Source organism: Theropithecus gelada, chromosome 1, assembly GCF_003255815.1.
Source record: "Theropithecus gelada isolate Dixy chromosome 1, Tgel_1.0, whole genome shotgun sequence".
In the NCBI taxonomy this organism is placed as follows: Eukaryota; Metazoa; Chordata; class Mammalia; order Primates; family Cercopithecidae; genus Theropithecus; species Theropithecus gelada.
In genome coordinates, this window is record NC_037668.1 from 105,541,860 (window position 1) to 105,565,119 (window position 23,260).

General features: G+C 39.6%; 2 protein-coding genes across 5 annotated transcripts in view; one reads left to right on the forward strand and one right to left on the reverse strand.

Annotated features, from left to right (window-relative positions):
• The window catches only part of AK5 (adenylate kinase 5), a 296,670-nt gene extending 286,592 nt beyond the window's left edge, over positions 1–10,078 (forward strand). The window contains exons 14-15 of one of the 3 annotated variants that reach the window (XM_025389482.1): positions 8,732–8,824; positions 9,469–10,078. In XM_025389482.1, the coding sequence (XP_025245267.1) occupies positions 8,732–8,800 (69 nt within the window). In that variant the 3' untranslated portion in view covers positions 8,801–8,824; positions 9,469–10,078. Of the gene's footprint in view, positions 1–8,731 lie in introns of all 3 variants that reach the window. The other 2 variants (XM_025389481.1, XM_025389483.1) reach the window with 2 other exon arrangements.
• A 2,409-nt stretch (positions 10,079–12,487) lies between these two features.
• ZZZ3 (zinc finger ZZ-type containing 3) overlaps positions 12,488–23,260 on the reverse strand; it is a 123,695-nt gene continuing 112,922 nt past the window's right edge. For both annotated transcript variants that reach the window (XM_025403448.1, XM_025403439.1), the window contains 3 exons: positions 18,353–18,487; positions 16,168–16,268; positions 12,488–15,871 (listed from right to left, as the gene is read on the reverse strand). In XM_025403448.1, coding sequence (XP_025259233.1) covers positions 15,727–15,871; positions 16,168–16,268; positions 18,353–18,487 — 381 coding nt within the window. In that variant the 3' untranslated portion in view covers positions 12,488–15,726. The remainder of the gene's footprint in view (positions 15,872–16,167; positions 16,269–18,352; positions 18,488–23,260) is intronic.

Consider the following 23,260-nt stretch of genomic DNA (forward strand, 5'->3'; position numbering starts at 1 on the left):
TGGAGTACAGTGGCATGATCATGGCTTACTGCAGCCTCAACCTCCTAGGCTCAAGTGATCCTCCCACCTCAGCCTCTTTTATTTATTTATTTTTTTTTTTTAAGGGACAGGGTCTTACCCTGTTGCCCAGGCTGGAGTGAGTGCAATAGCTCCATCACAGCTCATTTTAGCCTCAAGCTCCTGGCCTCAAGCCATCCTTCACCTCAGCCTCTCCAGCAGCTAGGACTACAGGCATGTGTCCAGCTAATTTTTTTATTTTTGTAGAGACACTATATTTCCCAAGCTGGTCTTGAGCTCCTGTGCTGAAGCAATCCTCCTACCTCAGCCTCCCAAAGCATGGGCAGTTTACAGGCATGAGCCAGTCCATCCGGCTGGTAAACTCTTGAAGTCAGAAGCAAATCTACTTACCTAGTTTCTAACTAAATTAAATACATTAAGACCTCATACATACTGACTTTGCTGACTCAGAATTGCAGATCTTTTGGAGAAAGGTCACGATGAAACTTACTTTTGACTATTCATGATAAAAGAGGGTTACTATGAATTAATAGTATAATAATTGATTATGGAGTAAACATACTCTATGTTGGAGGACATATTACTTTCAAGTCTGCACAATTACTGAGGAAGTCTCATTCATAGAAAACAGTCAGTAAGCTGATTGTGCAGGACTGTTCTCTGTTTGCTAAGGACATTAAGCACCAGTACCTTATAAGCTAATTGGTTTAAATTTGCTAAAGCTCTAAGCACCAAGAAAAGTTCCTGTAACTTTGAAAGCATTTAGTAAATTGGTTCTTTTCCATTTCCTTTGAGTTGCAGTTATATACAAAATGATAAATGCCACTTTTTCCCTTAAAATACTCTATACGTGGGAATTAGATGAGCAAAGAGAATCTACTTTGAGACTTAGGAAGAGTCGAGGTAACCTGTAGAACCAAAGGAGAATTTTGGAGAGTAGACAAAAGGCTTTGTTCCCACCCAGTTCAACTGGGCTCTCTTTTGCTCCTGAAAAATACACTTCAGGCCATGGGCAGTGGCTCCCACCTGTAATTCTAGCACTTGGGAGGCCGAGGCAGGCGGATCACCTGAGGTCAGAAGTCAGAGAGCAGCCTGGCCAACATGGTGAAACCCTGTCTCTACTAAAAATACAAAAATTAGCTGGGCGTGGTGGCACGTGCCGGTAATCCCAGCTACTCGGGAGGCTGAGACAGGAGAATTGCTTGAATCTGGGAGGTGAGGGTTGCAGTGAGCTGAGATCATACCGTTACACTCCAGCCTGGGTGACAAGAGCGAAACTCCGTCTCAAAACAAAACAAAACAAAATGCACTTCAGGAATCCAGCCTTTTCCCACCACACACACACACGCATACATGCCTTCTATAAGACAATAGAAATTGCCTCACTGCCTTTATTCTCAAAACTTGGCATCTTGGTCCTAAGGAGGATCCCAACTAACTTCACGGAGTTTTCTACTCGCCGAAGTAAAAGACTGCTTTTCCCATCTAGAAAGCCTTATCATTTGATTTTGTCTTTAAACCTACCCACATCTTTGGGCTCCACAGGGGCAAGCACTACAGCACATGACTGACTGGTTGGCAATAAGCAGTTTTTTAATTTCATTAAGAAGTCCCCATATTTAAGCCACAAAACAAAATGAGGAGAGGGATTGGGGAGGGAAATAGAGGTGGGCAATGGACCACTGAGAGCTCCAGGACCCCGCCCCAGCCCTCCCCAAAACATCAGCTCTGGCCTGATTGACAGAAAATAACTAGCACTGTCCTTGAGGTGCTGTGTGCTGAGTCCTCTGTGCTGAAACCAAGTCGCCTTGTTTTTAGAAGGCAGAATGCGTTCTCCTTCCATAAAGCCCAGACTGCAGAAAATGGACTTTAAGAACATGCTTCTTCCCCCACAACAGTTCATTTCTGTGAGGAAAAGAAGAGCAAATGTGGGAATAGAGGATACATTCTTTTGTTTACCTTTTTGGTTTTTTGCCTTTCTACCTAGAGCCAGGCACGGGGGATACTATGCTGAGTAATGGCCTCGTGCTCACGGAGCTTACTGTCTAGCTGGATATTGACAAAGGTTCTCTGCTGACCAAACTTTAGTCAGACTCTTGAACCTTCTCCTAGGCCCATCTGTGCACTTCCTTGTAAAACCTACTAAATCACTTTAGCAAGATCCCTACCCTCAATATCTGATTGGGGTGCTCATCCTCCATCATCCCCAGGTGCTGTCTGATCATGTTGGTCTGTCTTCAGCAAGGGTCCTGTCAGGTCAGTAGCCAGAATTTTCCTTACTGCTGATGTTATTACCTCTTAATAATTTTCCATCCACTGACACCCATCCTGCTCCTTGACTATAAATTCCCACTTGCCCACGCTGTATTCAGAGTTGAGTCCCATCCCTCTCCCCCGCTGCAAAATCCTGTTGCCGTAGTCCCTATCTATACCCATCGTAATGGTCCCCAATAAAGCCTCCCTTACCATGCTTTAACAAGAATCATTGAACATTTTTTTTCTTTAACAATATACAAATATTTGAGTTAAGGCTGGGTTTCATCTGACCAAGAAGCGAAAAGTTAAATGTTGCACTGAATTGCAACGAGTGCATGTCCACTGTGATAGTCAGTGGGGAAGGTAATACAGAAAGAGCCTTTAGTTCACTGTGATAGTAAAAGGCAGAAAGTAATAGAGTACATTCAAAGGTTATTGTAATGAACAAATGTATTTTTATCAGAGTCTAAAAGAAATCCTGGACAAGGATCAACCCCATTTATGTGAGTGTAACACTGGCATTATGTTGAATGACCAAGTTATCAATTATGAAACATGGAGGAAATAGAACATAATAAATGTATTCTTGGCCAGGCACAGTGGCTCACACCCATAATTTCAGCACTTTGGGAGGCTGAGGTGGGAGGATCACTTGAGGTCAGGACTTCAAGCCCAGCCTGGGCAACATAGCAGGACCCCATCTCTACAAAAACATACAAAAAAGTAGCTGGGCATGGTGGCACATGCCTATAGTCTCAGCTACTTGGGAGGCTGAGGCAGGAGGATTACTTGAGCCCAGGAGTTAGAGGTTACAGTGAGCTATGATCTCACTACTGCATTCCAGCCTGGGTAAAAGAGTGAAACCTTACCTCTTAAAAAAAAAAAAAAAAAGTGTTCTTTAAAAAAAATTGTATATTAATAGTGTTAAAAGACACATTATGAGTATGAGAAACATAGGTATGGTTTTCTTTTGGAAAGAAGATAAATTTAGAAAATCATATATAAAGTTGGGAATGTTAGTTAGTAATGGTTGCAGAAGACAGATTGGAGGAGAGAAATGTTTCAGGGCCCAGGAGCAGAAATAGAACATGCTAAGTCAGTTAAATGCAAGGAACTGGTGGAATTCAGCAAGAGGCTGGAGAACAGATAAATAATGAGGAAGATGCTGCAAAATATCCACCACTTTGTGAGGACAAGAAAGGGCCCTGGAACACAGTTGGAGTTTGTACAGATGAAGCAGAGGGCATCACTGAGGCTGAAAGTCCCACTACACGTGTGCCTCAATTAGGCAGTGATATTGTAGTGAGAAAATTCACATGCATTTGAAGTAGACGGTCACTTGGAGTCATTCCCTAGGCTACTTATCTTCCTCTTCTGGGGAGTATCTGGGGCTGATTTGGGGAAGTGTTTGTGCCAAAGACGAAAAATTGGATCACTAGGGTGAAGAACTTACATTATGCACAAAATAGTTGTATTTGAATCTTTGTCCTCATGGAACTTCTTGGGGACCAGTGACAGACCTGGTGCATTTTCCACTGATACGATCATGGACAGTGTAAATAATAAATCAAGTGTTTGTGGATTTATACCTTCTTACCCGTCCCTGCTACAGGGGAGGAAACCTGAGAAGGGGCAGGAATGTGAGCTAGCAACCCCTTCCTTTCCTCCCTCCTCCCAGCGTTTGATAAGGTGAGGTCAGGTGACTGTACAGTGGGCTGTGGGCGGAAACAGATTTGCTGAAAAGAGGTGAGGAAGGAAGACATCCCAAGGCATGTTTGGAACATTCAGGTTAAATGCAGCATAGCATTATTCAGCAATAAAAAGGAACCAAGTATTGATATCCACTACAACATAAATGAACCTTGAAAATATTATGCCAAGAAACCAGTCACAAAAGACCATATATTGTGTGATTCCATTGATATAAAATGTCCCAAATAGGCAAATCTATGGAGACACCTCATTCCAACCTATTTTTCCAGCTTCCTCTTTTTCTCTGCCTGCCCTCATCATCCCATGCAGCATTTGCTCTGTCCTCAACAAATGACCCACTGTTTGCTGAAAAATCGATGTGCTTTCAGATCTCTACACCTTTGCCACCTTTATTATCTTCCAGTACATGTCTATTCTTCTAGGCCCAGCTTAACTAGCAACACCAAACTAAACTGAACAATCCTGACGCCTGCTGAGAGGAGCTCATCCCCACTAAAAAGTGAGCTCAGATCTGGAATAGCATAGAACATCCAGGCTGGAACCAGACCTGGAGGTTATCTAGTCCTAGTTCAGTGCCTTCATATGATAGAGGAGGAAACTGAGGCCCCAAGAGGATGAATGGCCTGTCAAGTCCTGAAGCACACTGAGGGCAATCCCAGGCACGCCTCATACAGGGCTCTTTGCCTTGCACTTCAACCTTTCTGCAGTTTTTTTGTTTCGTTTTGTTTTCGTTTTTTTTTTTTTTTTTGAGACAGAGTCTCACTCTGTTGCCCAGGCTAGAGTGCAGTGGCGTGATCTCAGCTTACTGCAAGTTCTGCCTCCTGGGTTCACACCATTCTCCTGCCTCAGCCTTCCGAGTAGCTGGGACTACAGGCGCCCGCCACCACACCCAGCCTTTTTTTTTTTTTTTTTTTTTTTTTGTATATTCAGTAGAGACGGAGTTTCACCATGTTAGCCAGGATGGTCTCAATATCCTGACCCATGATTCGCCTGCCTCGGCCTTCCAAAGTGCTGGGATTACAGGCGTGAGCCACTGCGTCTGGACTCTGCAGTTATTTTTGATGGAACAAATATTTATCAAATATTTGCTGTGTACCCATATTTCATGATGTCAGCCCATTCCTTAAAAACTCTTACATGGGCTGGGCACAGTGGCTCCCACCTTAATCCTTAATTTGGGAGGCTGAGGCAGGTAGATTACTTGAGGTCAGGAGTTCAAGATCAGCCTGGCCACATGGTGAAACCCCATCTCTACTAAAAAGACAAATGGCCAGACATGGTGGCACACACCTATAATCCCAGCTACTCAGGTGTCTGAGGCAGAAGAATCGCTTGAACTTGGGAGGCAGAGGCTGCAGTAAGCCAAGATCACACCACTGCACTCCAGACTGGGCAACAGAGCAAGACCCTGTTTTAAAAAACAAAACAAAAAAACAGTTCTCACGTGGTTCCTCATTATCGTCATGCAATAGGGAACATAAGCCTTTTCATAGCCCAGCCTGTCATTACAATTCCTGCTTCACTCCTTGCTACTCCCCCTCATATCTGGCCATCCACCATTTTGAACTGGTCAGCATAGTGTAGTAAAGTCAAGACGTGCAAAGACTTCAAAATCAAAGGCCTGGGTGTGAACCAGTTCTCTCCACTTAACCACATTATCTTGAAAAATTTAATTCATCTTTCAGAGCCCCTGTTTCATCATCTGTAAAACTGGGATAACAAGACTTCTCTTCTAAGATCATTGACAGGATTACTTTGGTTATTTAAAAAGCATTTCTGTGCCATTACTAGTAATGTTTATCATTTTAAATGATGACAACTATTACTTTCCTCAGAAAGCTTCTCTGCCCTCCCAACATTGTGGAAGGTGCCCCTTTAGCTCCTGTGTTTACCTCCTAACAGTGTAAATTCCTGTTGAATGTTCATCTCTACCACTGAGCGTGAGCTCTTGGAAAACAGGACCATTGTTTCTCATTCAACTTGGTAACTCCGAAACATTGATGATAACCAGGAAATGCTTGTTGGTTGAAAGGAAAAGGAGGAAGAAGTAAAGCAATAAGCAAGGTGCTGTGGGGGCCATGAACATGGCAAAGGCTAAGCTCCTACCGTCCAGATGTAGAACCTCTAGCTGGACAGACAAATTGCAGATTGCTGTATTTGAGTCTCCTGTAAGGATAAAGTATGACATATTTATGAGAGGGGAAAAGAACTTTTAAAAAACTGATTTTTCCCTTATTGTGGGCTATATCATACATATAGGAATGCATAAAAGTAGTATATAGAGTTTGAGGAATAAAATGAACACTCATATAACCACCATGCAGGACGAGAAATAGAAAAGAATTGCAGAAGCTCCACCCTCCCCATATGTCTCCCCTGTCACAGCTTCCTTCCTCTCCCCAAGAAGTAACTACTATCCTGGCTTTCATGATAATCATTTCCTTGCTTCTATCTTTATGACTTTATTGCCTACGTATGGATCCCTAACCAAAATAGCTTTTATTTTAAACCTTATATAAACTGAACCCTACTGTATTCATATTCTTGAGACTGGCTTGTGTCCCTCAAGCTTGTGAAATTAATCCATGTTGTTGAAATAGCTGTGGTTCTTTTTCTTTTAATTACTATAGTATTCCATTATATGACTATGTCACAATTTATCCATCTATTGTTAATGGACATACAGGATTTTTCCAGTTTGGGAATGACAGTCATTATATTAATATTGTTGTATCCATTAATATTGTGGTATCCATTTTCTCCAGTATTTAAACATGCAACATTCTTTTTGTTGATGGTGTTGAGAATTCATTCTACCTCTGGAAGCAGTGAAATCCCTAGGGGTAGAAAAATGCAAACTAGTTTGCACAAAGATTTGGATAGGTAGACAAGAGTCTCAAAGTGTGCTTGAAAATGTATGTTTGAAAACTTTGTGTTTCTCGAAGTGTGCTCCAAGATGGCCCACAACAAAATCATGTGGAGAATTTGTTAAATATACAGATTAAAGACCCAGTCCAAACCCATCAAACAAGACCCTCTGTAGATATGGCCTGGAAAGCTGTGTTTTAGCAAGTTTACCACCCACCCCATGACTCATGTAGATCACCAACCCTTTCCTTTTTTTTTTTTTTTTTCATTTGTTAGCATTTAGTTAAGCTCCCTCCTTGTGGCTTCAAGTCACCAGGACACAGCCTCCCTACTTCCCCCTATATATACATCCTTAGTCTTCTCCCAGCTCTCCTGCTGAAGAACTTGGCCTTCATGACAGCAGGCTACTTTGGAAGTTTCCCTTCCTCAGAATTCTGCAGTAGCCCATAGCACTCCATCAATGATGGGAGCAGCTCCAACCTGTTTTATTTATTATTATTATTATTGTTGTTGTTATTTTTGTCAGCGTGTGATGACTCATGTCTCTTGACTGACCAAGGTCTACATTTGTCAAGGTTGAGAGTTGGGCAGAAGCCCTGGTTTCTCTTTAAGTGGTAATGCCTCATAACCAACTTTACCAAAGTAACCTGGGTGACACTTGTGGAAGTTGATGCACGCCACCAGCATTCCCCTGGCCTCCCACGTGCTTCCTGTGCTTGGCCAGGCCTTTACTTTCCGTAGACAATACAGGTGTAATGGAACAAATCTCAGCGGTCGGTGCAATGTTAGGACAGGGGAAGGGGCAGTACTTTCGTGCCCAGAAAATCAGCTTCCCTTGATATGTCCTCCTTGGGCTGGCATGTCAACAGTCTCCAAGCAGACTTTGCCTTTAGCACACCTACACATGTGGTCCTAGCCTTTTGCTTTCTTCTCCACACCTCTCTCCCTCATGCCCCAATCTCCTTACTATTCCCAAATGCACCAGAACACTCAGAAGTCTCATTTTAAGTAACTCCAAAGTCTTTCCATGACCATAGCAATGCTTTACCTAGGGACTTGTTTTAAATAGGCCTTCCTTTTTAGAGAAGTCTTAGGTTCACCGCAAAATTGAGCAGCGTTCCCATAGACTAGTTACACTGCTCTAAAAATCCTGTACTCTACCTTCTCATCTCTACCTGCCCTCTGCCCATCAACCACTGATCTTTTTAAACCTGTCTCCAGTTTTGATTTTTCCAGAATGTCATATAATTGGAACCAAACAATATGTACCCTCTTCAGAGAAGCCTGAATCACTTAAGTAATATAAAGTTTAGCACTGAATAATACTCCCCTGTGCATCTGGATATATCAGTTTATCCATCCATTAAAATGCTGAAGATCATCCTGGTTGCTTCCAAGTTTTGTCAATTATGCATGAAGTTGCTGTCAACATCCATAGGCAGGTTTTTGGGTAGATGCTCAGGTTTCAGCCCATTTGGGTAAAACACCAAGAAGTGCAACTGCTAAAAAGTATGGTAACAGTATGTTCAGTTTAAGAAACTGCAGTGTCTTCTGAAGTGGGTGTACCGTTTTGTGTTCCCACAAGCAACGAGTGAGAGTTCCTATTGCTCCATGTCCTCACCAGCATTTGGTGGTGTCAGTGCTTTGGATTTTGGCTATTCTAATAGATGTGTAGTGGTACTTCATTGTTGTTTTAATTGAGACATGTAGTTTTAAAACCACTACTCTTGACTTTTTTCTCTGTGTTTTGGGGGGTCTTGTATTTTAAAATTTTGCAGAGCAAATTATGAGCAATTGATAGTGATCTTTCATTATTAAACATGATTTTACTTACAAATATTTCAGACTAACTCTCTTTTTTTCCTTTTAAATATAGATAAATGCAGAGGGAACACCAGAGGATGTTTTTCTTCAACTCTGCACAGCTATTGACTCTATTTTCTGAAGGCGAAAATGCATGTTTGTTAGAGTGGAAACAGAAAAACATTAAAAAGTTCATTCCTTAACACAATGTTTCAAGTTAAACCTTTTGTGCCCCCTGCCCCCACTCCCCCACCCCCTAAATCCTGACAGCACTGTTTGCTTCCCAGCTAGACCTGTGTGAGAGGTATCTGGAAATCATGCATGGTGTATTTGGGACTATCAACCTCTTCTCCACACTTCAGACAACTGTCTGCACTCACAGCACACACACTTTGTATCATGCAGGCCACACTCAGAGCTAGTCAGTACATAAACAGTGGTGCAGTACCAGTCTGTGCCTGTTGTGATTACAGGCCTTGCTAGACCCTGATCATCTGGTTCTCCTCTCATTAAGCATCCCTAACTCCCAGTCACGTCTTCCTCTCCCCAAGATTTACATACTGTTCCCCAGTGGAGGCCCCTGGCACAGGGGACAGCCCTGGCCATCTTCCTTTGGTGTCTGGCTGTTTCATCAACTCTCATCTTCTGGTGGCTCAGAGCCATAAGGTGAGTTGATTACACAATGCCTTGTACATGATATAGAGGCATCAAGCAAAATTTGACAGAAATTTTAAAATATGAAATTGTATAGCTTTTCCAAGATGGTAAAACCCACGTTAGTCATCAGTAACATTCTCTATTATTTTTAAGAACTTTGGAATACTGTCATTATGGCTAAGGGAACAAATCTGATAAATTGTGTAACCTAGTCTCTTCTCTACATGGTGATGCATTTCAGCAATTATAAATTAATATCAATGACCAAAAGTAATTTAAAAGCATGAGATATTTGCAATTTCATTCATTGGGCACATATCAAAGTATAATTTTGATTTTAAATGGTCACCCATTTATTTGTTTCCAAGCAAGTAAAAAATACCGTAACAAACCTGATGTGGGTAGGAGGGGCATGTCAGTAAGTGGTGTGTTCAATCTTGTGTTTGTTTCATATGGGCCCTTTCCAGAAGTTTGCAAACCTTGTCATACCCATATGCAAAATTGTGTTTCCTTGCATTAAACCAGTGAAGTTTGGGTTTTCTTTTGTGCTATCAGTTGTAAAATCAGAGCTTCTTATATATTCTACTGGAATAACTGCATCTTCCACTGAGTCACTACAAAAAAACATAGTTTCAGTTTGCATGATTTTTTTTTCTTCCATGGTTGTGCAGATAAGGATCCATTTCTGGGATAGAATTGTATTTTTTAAGTCTCTTTTTTTCTTGAAATGGATATGTACAAATAAAATAAATGGAAGACAGGATAACTCTTTTTCTATTTATTTGTAACTCACATCATTCTGGAAAGCATTTGAAGCCTTATTCCAAACAGAATTAGAGGTGAACACAGACATAGTCAAGATTTACGATACGCTTATATGTTTTTAATTTTAGCTATAGATCAGTTTTGAGTTATTACAGAGAGAACTCAATGTATTCACGATACATGGTAACGTTCATATTTCCTTTTTCTTTAGCACTCATTCTGAAACAGAAATGTCAGTGTTTGCTAAAGAAGAAATTAAATTTCTTTGGTTACAATTATGCCTCTATTAACAAAAGGGGGCATGTTCCCACAACTCCAACAGTTGTCATATACTTTATTACTACCCCAAGTTGTCACACTATCGGGGAGCATAAGTACTTGAGCAAACTGGAAACAAAAAAAGGTTACAGGAAGAAAATCATCAGTTGTGCCAGAAAACATAAAATGACTCTTTGTAGGGATTAACATTCTTGAAGCACATACCATATACTGGCAAACACAGTCCATGCCCAGCACAGCTCTGACTGCATAGGTAAGGAAAATGAGACAGCAGAGGGGCAGAAAGGTCCAACCATCTTTTACAGGCTCTTACGGCTACAGCTGACAGCCACCTTGAAAAATTTAGCAAGGGTAAACGGCTTTGCCCCTGAAGAGTATCTAGAAGTGCAAATCAACTCTTCTCTAGAACACATTGCTGATTTGAATGGCTTGAAATGATATCACTACTTTAAAGTCATAAGATTTTAATACTGGAAAAGACCTTAGAGGTCTCTGTCCAGCAAAAGACGTGTATGTATGTAGAAGACATCAGAACATAATCTAAACTCCTTTACAATGATGTGTATTCAAGGCCACATCTGAGCTGGCCTGTGCCCTCTTTGATGCCATCAAGTACTACTCTCCTCTTGCTCATTTGGCTTAAGCTACTCTGGCCATCTTATGTTGCCAGAACAAGCCACAGTCTACTGGCTCAGGGCCTGTGTGCTATTGCTATCCTTCTGCCTCTTCCTACAGATTATTCATGCAGCAAATTCCCTTGCTCCATTCTGGTTTCTATTTGAATTTACCCTGGCCAATAGAGGATTTCTCTGCTTATTCCATCTAAAATGGCAGACTATTCGCCATTCTCCCATTATTATTTTTCTCTGAGCATATTTATCTTCTTAGCATTTATCCCTGCCTGCAATGAATAGTTTTTATTTTACTTACTTATTGCTGGTCTTCTGCATTAGATTATAACCTCCATAAGGACACGGCTTGGTATCTCCAGTCCCAAACACAATAATTATTATTGAGAGCTAACATATTTAACATACTCTTTGCACCTCCAGTTTTCTCACGTATACAGTGGAGAACTTAATAGTAATGAACCTCATAGAGGAACTGTGAGGATTAAACAAAAGTTAGTAAGACACACGAATCATTTACTAGCTCCTAACGTGCAATGAAAGGTAGTTCTTTGTAAACACTGAATGATTCACTTCCACGACTGGGACTAAGACCCAGAATTTTCACTCCAGTGTTCTTTCCATTACCTTTTTTTTTTTTTTTTTTTTTTGAGACAGCGTTCTCCCCCAGGCTATTATGCCATGGCACCATCTTGGCTCACTGCAGCCTCAACTTCCCAAGTTCAGGTGATCCCCCAACCTCAGCCTCCCGAGTAGCTAAGACTACAGCCATGCGCCACCATGCCCGGCTAAATTTTTTGTATTTTTAGTAAAGACAGGGTTTTGCCATGTTGCCCAGGCTGGTCTTGATCAACTCCTGGGCTTAAGCAATTCACCTGCCTTGGCCTCCCAAAGTGTTGGGATTACAGACGTGAGCCACTGTGCCCAGCCTCATTACATTACTCTTAAAAACATGGAAGAGAATCAAGATACTAGGGCCCCACAGAGAACCAAAACCACACCTGCCACCCAGTGTTGAACCACAGCCTTCGGGTAAGATAGAATCCAACTCCCCCGTCCTCTCACAGCACTGTCAAGATGACCTTCTGATGCAAGGCCTCTAAGGATCTTACAGACACACTCAGTAATAGGTGGTGTCTCTTAAGTTCCTGGAGAAAAAAAATGTAAACTCACCAAAATGTTGGTCATACAACCAACACATATTTATTGAGAATCAATTAAATGCCAGGCCCTAGAGATACAGACAGACATGGATGGTCTCTGTTCTCACGGAGCTAAATGTATTATAACTCTGAAAAGTCTAGTTAACTAGCTACATGAACTGTAGAAAAAAAGGGATCACATAAATAGAAGAACACTTTTCATCAAGAAATAAAAACAGTTTACAGCCTAAACAGGACAATGTCTTCATAAGCTTGTGGAAGAACCTACTGAAATCTGAAGACTTCCAATCCCATCCAGTGCATCCACAGATGAACAACAGGCTTCAAACTTCATTATCCACAATAAGAAATAGTTTTATATAGCACACAACACTTATATATATGATTGAAAAAGACATTTCGCAAAACTATTTATCTTTATTACATGTGATGTACCATTTTCTCTATTTCATTTTTTTAAATGTTCCTCATACCTAGCAAATTTTTGTGTTCTGTGAATTAATTTAAACAAAAAGGGGAAGGGGGGAAAACAGACAAGGCATACTATTAGGTTAAGTGAGAAGCACCCAACATGCATAGAAGAAAATCCTACCCGAGGCAGGAAACACAAGCTGTAGTCCCAGCTTCGCCTGAGACTTTGCAAGCCTGGACATATGCTCAGGTCTGTACTCTTAGAAAGCACACGACATCAGGAAAACAGAATGTAAGGCAACACCTGCACACCTCCACTCCTAACACCTAGTGTTGCCTGACACAAGGGGAAATTCCTGCTCAGGAAACAGGGTAGTAAGGCAGACGCTGACTCTGAAGTAATCTGTCTAGGTTAAAATTCAAGCATCACCGCTTTACTAACTATATGACCTTGGGCAGGTTAGTTAACTTCTCTCTGGCTAGATTTCCTCATATGACAACAGGATAATAAATGAACCTGCCTCATACAGTTAAGAATTAGTTACTATATGCTTGCTTGGCACATAGTAAACACTGTATCAGTGTTTTCTATTATTATTATGCATCACACAAAAGGAAACCTCCTCTGCCTAAACCTTACAGCAATGGTTTTAGATATTAAAAGTTTCTTAAGATGTGCAAATAACTTAAGCACAATATATCAGGAAATAGATCTTATCTACTGAATACCACTGAATAAGCAATGCTTTAGCAAGTAGGTCTTTTACAGTCTGTTTTAGCTTTCAGTCCAATAATTCTCTGTAGGCAGATGGTGGCCGACTGGCAAATGACAGCTCTGCCCATTATTCCTGCAACTCTCAAATTAAAACAACAACAAAACACTACCTACTACTATCCGAACTTCAGGGCCTTTTAAAACCATGGGGGCTATTTGCTTGGAGCTGAAAAATGCAAAACAAACACACCTTCTGCTCAAGCAGAAAAATCCTCTTTATTACTCAAAAATCTCAAAAAATGTTTGCCCTTGAAAAATGCATTCAAGTGGTTTGTCTATTCCATTTATATAACAATTGTATCACTCATAGCCCTCTTCCAAAGCATACATCATACTTTATGGAATTTTTGAATGGATCTGAATGGCTTTCCAAAACTAACTGGTATTATTTCTACACAAACATAGAAGTTACCATCAAGTGTTACTATCTTATCTAATTACAAGTTGAAAGCAGATCTTCTGGCATATTCACAAACCATTTAATATAAAAATGCCCAGAATGCTAATGATTTCCCTCTTCACCCCACTAATAATTCCAGGGTGAGAAGTTAAGCTCAAGTCCATTACTTTTCCTTCTGTTATGATATATTATATCTATATCATCAGTGATCTTTAATCAATATATTACTTTAAAATTCTCATATTTCTATATTTAAAATTTTATTACTTTTCTCAATTAAAAAACAATTCAGGGTATGATTTTAGTACCCTGCTATGTACTGAAGAGAACTAGTAAATAATGTTCCCTTGATTTAAAATAGGAAAAAACAGGTGATTCTAAAAATTGGGTCAAATATAACAATCAATCTTAGAATATTTATACTATCTTTTCCTATAGTTAATAATAATTTCCAGGAAACAAGGTGATTTTTCAAAAGCCATCTGTTTAAATACATGGGGGCTTATTTTCATGAGACACAACTAGAAAAAAAAATTTCAACTTTAGTATTCACACCTTAGCATTAATAACTGCCTTTTTCTTTAACCATGGTCTGTGTTTCCTTTTTGTAAGCTAGTTTAATTTAGTGTTTTGGCACACACTGAGTAAAAAACATTACCGTCTTTTACAGGGTTGCTTAAGATCACCCTCTTTTCCATAATATATTCCTTATTCTTCATAAATGACAGAAAGAAAACTCTTAAATATGTGAAGCAAACCATTTTTAAAAATACCAATTTCTGGTTTTAACACTGGTTAAAAAAAAAAAAAAAAATCCAAAATCTAAGCAAAAGGAAGTCACAACAAACATTCTATAATATAAACAGACAGTATCCACATAGTTTATTTCTCACAGTTCTCCTGACAAATGAACATCATTCAAGAACATACTGTATACACAGATAAGAAGAAACATACAAAATGTTTTAAATGATGCACAACAAAATCCAGCAGTATAAAAGAATGCATGTGAACTCTTGCTCACTGCGCAGACTAAATTTAATCACTTGTTTAAATAGTAATAAAAATACAATCTTTTATGGATCTTGTGCAGACTACAAAAGAGGGAAATTATTACCATATATATGATTTTTATATTAGGCAGTTTTCTTTGATGAGTTGTACTGACAACTCCAAATACAGAGGCAGAAGGCTGTGTATTTTAAAGGAATTAATGTTGTGAATTAGAGACTTTACACAGTTACTACCACTGGCACTTTTCACCATAGTTTGTACACATCACATGATCATCTTATATAACATTACATTTAAAAATATATCTGAGTGACAATTTTATAACATTCACACACCATGAGCTGGTTAAGGAAGCAGTGCCACAGTTGCCTCCTGTAGTGCTTCACTGTTGGTAATTAAGGACAATTCATTGTGGTTAAAAGAAATTAGGTATCAATATGATTAAGCAGCTCCAATTTACTAAAGGCCATCAATGACCAACACTGGGACAGTGAGTTCTTTTAAAGTGTATATCCTAGAAGCAAACACCATCATTGGTTAAAACTTTGTCTAAAGAAGTGAGTTTCTGTGCTGAAAACTATTTTCACAAAACTGAAGGCTACTAAACTGTTTTAATATAAATACTTTGTCTTCTCATTATCATATTTATCACCAAGTTCTTTGAAACCTTTGGAATTTACTCTCTCTTTAATGTGTGCTCTCGTTCCATCTCACCCATTTAAGATCACCACCTAAAATGCGGTGGTGAAAAATTCACCAGGGAAACCCTTTGCTCACCAGGAATGTTCAGCTGCTGAACAGTGATCTAGAGCCACAACGGTGCAGACCTGTACTTGACGAGAACACTCAGGAAGCTCTCATGCTGTGAGTGTCATTTCTGGGAAAGCAGAGAATCTTTCCAAACTGTGCACATAATTAACAATGATACCATTGCTATGTGTTGAAGAGGACTAGTAAATGATGTTCTCTTCCATGTCATCTGTTTGCTGGAAAGTAGTTTGGGTCAAGGTAATTATAACTGGTGCCCTGAGACACACAGTAGTCTCTGTCTAAGAATGTCTCTGACCTATAAATAGGTTCTAATTGGTGATCTTCCTTGTGAATATCTGTTTCATGTAGGCTGCAAAGAAAAAAAGACACGTATCATTACAAGGTATTGGATGCATTTTAGTCTGTGTATTACAAAGCTTCCTCACAGCTCTCCCTGTTTAAATCCATTAATCTATCAAAATCTCTAATGCAAAGTTACCTGATATGTGGTATGATTACAGGAAAAAATTAATTGCCTAGAACAACAAAGTTTAATTCACTAAGTGTGACTATTAATATTTTCTATGTTTGGAAATCAAATTCACTAATGGCTGAGAAGCTCTTTTCTTGTCTAAGTTGAAGACTGACAATGAAGAAAATACTTACCAGTCTGAACAAGAATCACAGAAATCCAAAGACATTTCTGGAGGACAATCCTGGCAATGCCATCGAACACCCTGGATGGGTTCTATGCCACAGTTATCACACTATAACAGATTCAGAGAGAAAATGTATTAAATTATACTGTTCCACGACTTTTTATTCTCCACAAGGAAACATACGATGTGCACATAGACATCTTCTCCTATCTCTCCATGCACAGGACAGTAATATACCACACAAATGGTTATATGTCAGAGATAATTTCTAGCAAACTAGGTAAAATTCCATCCACTCAACATCAAGGTATGCGTGAGTGAGAGGAACATTAGAAGGGATAATCTTCAATCAGCTTAAATTTATTTAAAAATTTTTAAAAGTAAATCATCTTCAACTTGGGTGGTTTTGTTATTTGTAACCATCTACTTGAAAGGTACCTCAGACTACTGTATGATGACTATGGTTGAGAAACAGAGAGTTAATACCATAGTTAAAACTATCCAAATATCATACAGAATTGTTTTAACAGGTTCTCTTGGCTGACAGGAACGCAGGCAACAGTAAAATTCTGTCTAAATTTTATCTTATTGAATCACTCTCCAAAGCCTAAAGACTCCTAATAACCAATGCCCATCAGGTGAAAAAGGCAGATCTGGCTCTTTTTCAGCGTGGTGGCATCATGATAGTCCTCAGAGTATTCTGTGCACTTTTGGAAATCAAAGGATATATCATTTCTAGTTTCTTTGATCATCTGGTCAACTATAGTGGCTGCCAGACTGGCAAACAAGCCATGGCTGGGTTTTGCAGCAAAATTAGGAGAAGGGAAGCAAGTTTCTTTTTGAAAGGCCAGAGCTGCCAGTTAGGAAAATCTCTAATGGAGAAGTAGGGTCACTGAAAGATCAAGAGGGAAGATCATTTAATATAGTATGATTACTGCCTACTCTAGAGGATCAAAGGTACAACTTTGTTTTCAATTTTGTTTACCAGTCACAGCACACATCAATACTTTCCTGTCTACCCACCAACACCACCAAGTTTATGGTCTCATTATTACTTCCTCCAGTCCAACCAAGTCAATTCTAATGCCTAAAGGCTTCTCAAGCTTGTCAATCTTTATTTCCATGGCCACCAGTCAAGTTCAGGACACCCTCATCTTTTGTCTAAATTATCAAAAGAATCTCTAACCGGTTTCCTTGACTCTAGTCTTGCCTTCCTCTAATTAAGTTTCCATACTATGGCCAAAATGATGAGGGGAAAAGCTGGTCAGTTTCAAACCCACTGCTTTCCTAAAGATCATCACCCCCAATAGTTTAAGTAACTAGAATGATCTTTTCAAAACATAAATTTCATGTTACTTTCTGCTTAAAATCATTCAATGGTTCCCCCACAACCTCAGGATAGTGTGAGTTCCTTGGCAAAATTTCCAAGGCGGTGCAAGCAGCCTCTAACTACTCTCTAGTATGTACTCTAGCCACACTCAACTATTTTGTTTAACTTCTCTAAATACCTTATGAGAATGAAAACAACATAAGGGCAAGAACTGAGTCTGTCTTGTTTACTGCTGAATCTCTAGCACTTAGCAAAGTGCCTGGAACATAATGTGTATTACAAAATTCTGCGGAATAAGTATATGTATTTCTATTAGCCTCTCAATCAGAAAGGGGAAAAAAACCCCATTTCTGATCCATGGACAACAGCAACAAAAAGAGAAACAGCTAAATAAAAGCGCCTCACATTTTACCTCAATTGATAGCTACCTGTATGTTTGTCTTCACTCTAGTAAATAATACACTCTTCACATCAGGAACGATGGCACCACTACTTTGTATAAATGAATGGGATAAAAGATAAACTTTTTTCCTACATGCTTAGCAATTCTGGAGTTTAACACTACAGAAACCACTTTAACTCTTATCACCCTTTTAAATTAAATGAATACTCCAGCCTGGCCAACATGGTGAAACCCCATCTCTACTAAAAATACAAAAATTAGCTGGGCGTAGTGGCGCACACCTGTAATCCCAGCTACTTGGATGGCTGAGGCATGAGAATCGCTTGAACCCAGGAGGCAGAGGTTGCGGTGAGCTGAGATCATGCCACTGCACTCTAGCCTGGGCAACAAAGCAAGACTCTGTCTCTAAATAAATAAAAAAATAAAATTAAATGAATACTAAAATTAAGTAGAACTTACCTTAAAGCCCACATGTTGCACAAATCCACTTTCAGCTTGCATTTGCTGAAGTTTCTGCTTCTTTAACTTTTTAAACTGTAATAGTTCTTTATATTCAGGTAAATTCCTATACATGATAGGAATACTTTCGTCATCCTATCAAAAAAAACAAAATAAAAATGTTGGTTTGGTAATGAAAATGAATTAAGGGTAAGAAATACTGATACAGAATATTTTTCTACTGATATTTTTCATTTTTAAAATACCTTTTAGTACTCATAGAAAATTAGTGCTGCTATTAGCAGTATTTTCCACTAATGCTTTTGGAGGACTTTTCTTTAAACACAATAGTAATTCTGAATTGTAGCAGACTACTTCAATGCAGGTAAAAGGGAAGCACGGCCATGATTCTCACCTCTGTTACACACTATTGCAAACCCAATCCCATCTTTACATTTTCACGGTTACCTGAGTGACCTGTAATCTACTTCTCCCTCATTTAAGGAAGTTTCTCTTCTCCAATCTAACAGATTCTTACATTTGCTCCTGTAAACATGACACTTTCTCAATAATAAACAAACCAATCTCTGCTCTTGTTTTTTGCTCTGTACTCCCAATGATCAAAGTAGAACACTTCTCTCTTACTCAACAGGATGAACTGAGTTACAAAGATGACTATTTACAATAGACTGTAAAAGAAATAAACAGTAAAAACTATATAAATGAATTAAGCAGGCTAGGTGCAGTGGCTCACGCCTATAATCCCAGCACTTTGGGAGGCCGAGGTGGGCAGACCACTTTAGGTCAGGAGTTCAAGACCAGCCTGGCCAACATGGCAAAAGCCCGTCTCTACTAAAAATACAAAAATTAGCTGGGCATGGTGGCACGCGCCTATAATCCCAGCTACTCAGGAAGCTGAGGCAGGAGAATTGCTTGTACCTGGGAGGCTGAGGTTGCAGTGAGCCAAGACTATGCCACTGCACTCCAGCCTGGGAGACAGAGCGAGACTCCGTCTCAAAATTTAAAAATAATATATTAAATTGAAGTATCCCTTAATAAACTGGTCTTCAAGGTATAAAGTCTATTTATGATTCCGAACTTTTAGATACATACGTTCAGGACCATCCCCCACCTCCCAATTGACAGCAGTTTTCTACTCAAAAATGTTAACATGCAAAATTCGTCTATTTAAAATTGCTGACAACACTGTGGTTCATCATCCTAGACAACTTCAAGATTATCACAGATGCCCAACTCGCTATTTCTGGCCTCTAATCTTAGACTGATTCTACTGAAATGATCTTCATCTTCATTCCTTCTCAGAGTCTCCCATTTCAACAGCCATACCTTGGACCTTGCCTTCAACTCTAAGTATTTTACATCCAAATTATTAAGCTGAGATTTCCTACCTCCCCTGTTATTCCTACTTCTCTCATATTCTCACCCCAAATAATCAGCTTTTTTTTTAACCTCATTGAAATTTCTAACACTGTTCTGCTTCCTATTCTCCCAATTCATTTGTGCTCTGCCACCCAGAATCCATTTCTTTCCTTTGCTACTCATGACTGATCCCATGCTCACTAATTTCCTAAAAGCATCCGCAATTCTCTGATCTATGTTCTGTAAATTCCCAATCCTGGACCAGACAAGCCCTACCCCACCCATTCCTCCTGCTACATTAGGTATTAAGTGCTATGTTATTTTACATCAAGAAAACAAAAGCTTACACAAAGCAGCCCAAGTCAGAAATCTAAGTGTTATCCTCAGTTTTTCACTCCATTTTATATCGAATGTAACAAATCCTGTCATTTCTTAATATCTTCTACAATCTCTCTCAAATCGGTCCTCTATAGTATCCACCCCCTCCTTTGCCCCTACTATTACTTAAAAGTTCCCAATGGTTTCCTGACTATTTACAGCATCAAGTCCAAAGTCTTCAGCTGAGTAAAAGATTCTTTACAATTTCACACTTCATCGATCTATCTCCCACTGTTTCCTGTTTTTTTTTTGCTTTGTTTTGTTTTTGTTTTGAGAGAGGGTTTCTGTCACCCAGACTGGAGTGCAATGGTGGGGTTCCCTGCAACCTTAACCTCCAAAGCTCAAGCGATTCTCCCACCTCAGCCTCCTGAGTAGCTGGGATGACAGGTGCACACCACCAAGCCTGGCTAATTTGTGTGTGTGTGTGTGTGTGTGTGTGTGTGTGTGTGTGTAGAAATGGGTTTCGTCATGTTGCTCAGGCTGGTATCGAACTTCTGGGCTCAAGCGATTTGTTCCTCTAGGCCTCACTATTGCTGGGATTACAGCACAAGCCACTGCGCCTGTCCCCACTATCCATTTCAAATTCTTGTCAACTAAAGATGTTAGATGATTATTACTATCCTGTGTCACCACTGAGAAAGACAACATAAGTAATGCTATACACTAATAAATAAGTGACCCAAATAATTAGATAATATAGTAAGAAATGTCACAATGAAATTTACTTAATTCAGGTATTTTGCAAATGCAAAGAGTGTAAACACTTTTAATTTTTAAATTTGCATTTAAATGCTAAGGATATGATTACATGTGATCAGCAAGGCTAAGGTTAAGAAAAGTTAAATCACCTCACACCTAGTAGGTGGCTACTACTAAAAAAAGAAAACAAAAAATAACCAATGTTGGCAAGGATGTAAATAAACTGGAATCCTTGTGCACTGCTGGTGAGAATGTAAATGGTACAGCTCCTATGGAAAACAGTATATGGTGGTTCCTCAAAAAGTTTAACATAAAATTACTATACAATCTAGCAATTCTACTTCCCAAAAGAACTGAAAGCAGGATATTTGTATACCCATGTCCACAGTAGCATTATTCACAATAGCCAAAAGGCGGAAGCAACCCAAGTATCCATCAACAAATGAATGGATAAAAATGTGGCATACAACGGAATATAATGCAGCCTTAAAAAGGAAATTGTGATACATGCTACAAAATGGATGAACCCTGAAGAGCATATGCTGGGTGAAACAAGCCAGTCACAAAAGGACAAATACTGTATGCTTCCACTTATTTGAGGAATGCAGAGTAGTCAAATTTATAGATACAGAAAGCAGAATAATGATTGCCAGAGGCTAGAAAGAGGGGTGTTGGGGAGATGTTTAATAGGTACAGAGTTTGAGTCAGGTAAGCTGAGAGCTCTGGAGACTGGCTGCACAATAATGTGACTGTACGTAGCACTGCTGAACTCTATACTATAAAAATGGTGAGGATGGTAAATTTCATGTTATGTGTATTTTACCATAATTAAAACAAAAAATTTTTTAAACCTCATAGATTTCCTAATCATAATCACTTTAAACTTACTTAAAGGGGACTAATATCAAATGGAGCTAAAACTGTATACAGATTTTGAAGCCACAGAGTAAATAACATATAAATAATTGTTCTGGCTATTGCTTTTTGAAAAGAGAAACTAAAATCTATAAATTTTTCCACAAGATGCTTCATAAATATACATTTTGAGTAGCTATTTTAAAGTGATCAGAATAATTTCAACTGGCACTCATTTTTAAATAAATAAATAAACTCAACAACAACAAAAATTACATCAAATCCAATCCACTGTACTGTATTTTGCCAATTTGTCAAACTGTACCTTTAGGTTTTGTTTTTTTGTGGGTTTTTCTGAGGGTTTTGGGTTTTTTTGTTTTGTTTTGTTTTTTGAGACGGAATCTCACTCTGTCTCCCAGGCTGGAGTGCAGTGGCACGATCTCGGCTCACTGCAAACCTCTGCCTCCTGGGTTCAAGCGATCCTCCTGCCTCAGCCTCCCAAGTAGCTGGGACTACAAGCATGCGCCACCATGCCCGGCTAATTTTTGAATTTTTAGTAGAGACGGAGTTTCACCATGTTGGCCAGGTTGGTCTCCAACACTTGACCTCATGATCTGCCCGCCTCAGCCTCCCAAAGTGCTGGGATGACAGGTATGAGACACCATGCCTGGCCTTTTTGTTTTTGTTTTTTTTTTTAAGACAGAGTCTCCCTCTGTTGCCCAGGTTGGAATGCAGTGGCATCATCCAGGTTCACTGCAGGCCCAATCTTCCAGGCTCAAGTAATCCTCCCATCTCAGCCTCTTGAGTAGATGGGACTTCAGGAATGCACCACCATGCCAGGCTAATAATTTTTTCTTTTTCCTTTTTTGTAGAGATGGGGGTCTCGATATGTTGCCCAGGCTGGTCCTGAACTCTAAGGCTCAAGTGATCCTCCTGCCTCAGCTTCCAACGGTACTAGGACTACAGTTGTGAGCCACCACGCCGAGCCAAACTGTACTTCTTTTAAGTACTCCACCACCACTCCTCATCTGGCCAATTTTTATCCATACTTCAAGTACCATCTTCACTGTCACCCTCTCAGGTCTTCCCCTGAAACTCTCAATCTAAATTAAGTACCTTTTAAATAATTATGTTAGCATCTATTTTTCCTTTGAAGTACTTTTTAATTTATTTTTTTGGAGATGGAGCTTTTGTTCCTGTTGCCCAGACTGGAGTGCAGAGCCGCAATCCCAGCTCCTGGCAACCTCCACCTCCCAGGTTCAGGCAATTCTCCCGCCTCAGCCTCCTGAGTAGCTGAGATTACAGGCACGCACCACCATGCCCGGCTTTTTTTTTTTTTTTTTTTTTAGTAGAGACAAAGTTTTACCATGTTGGCCAGGCTGGTCTTGAACTCCCGACCTCAGGAGATCTGCCCGCCTCAGCCTCCCAAAGTGCTGGGATTACAGGCATGAGCCACAATGCCCGGTCTGAGGCACTTTTTTAAATGTGTGATTTACTGATGTGATTACACATTTATCTTCTCCCACAAGACTACAATTTATGAGCACAAAGATCAGACATATTTTGTTCATAACTATGTATCTAACCCCTAGCAAAGCCTAATAGTAAATTTAAATA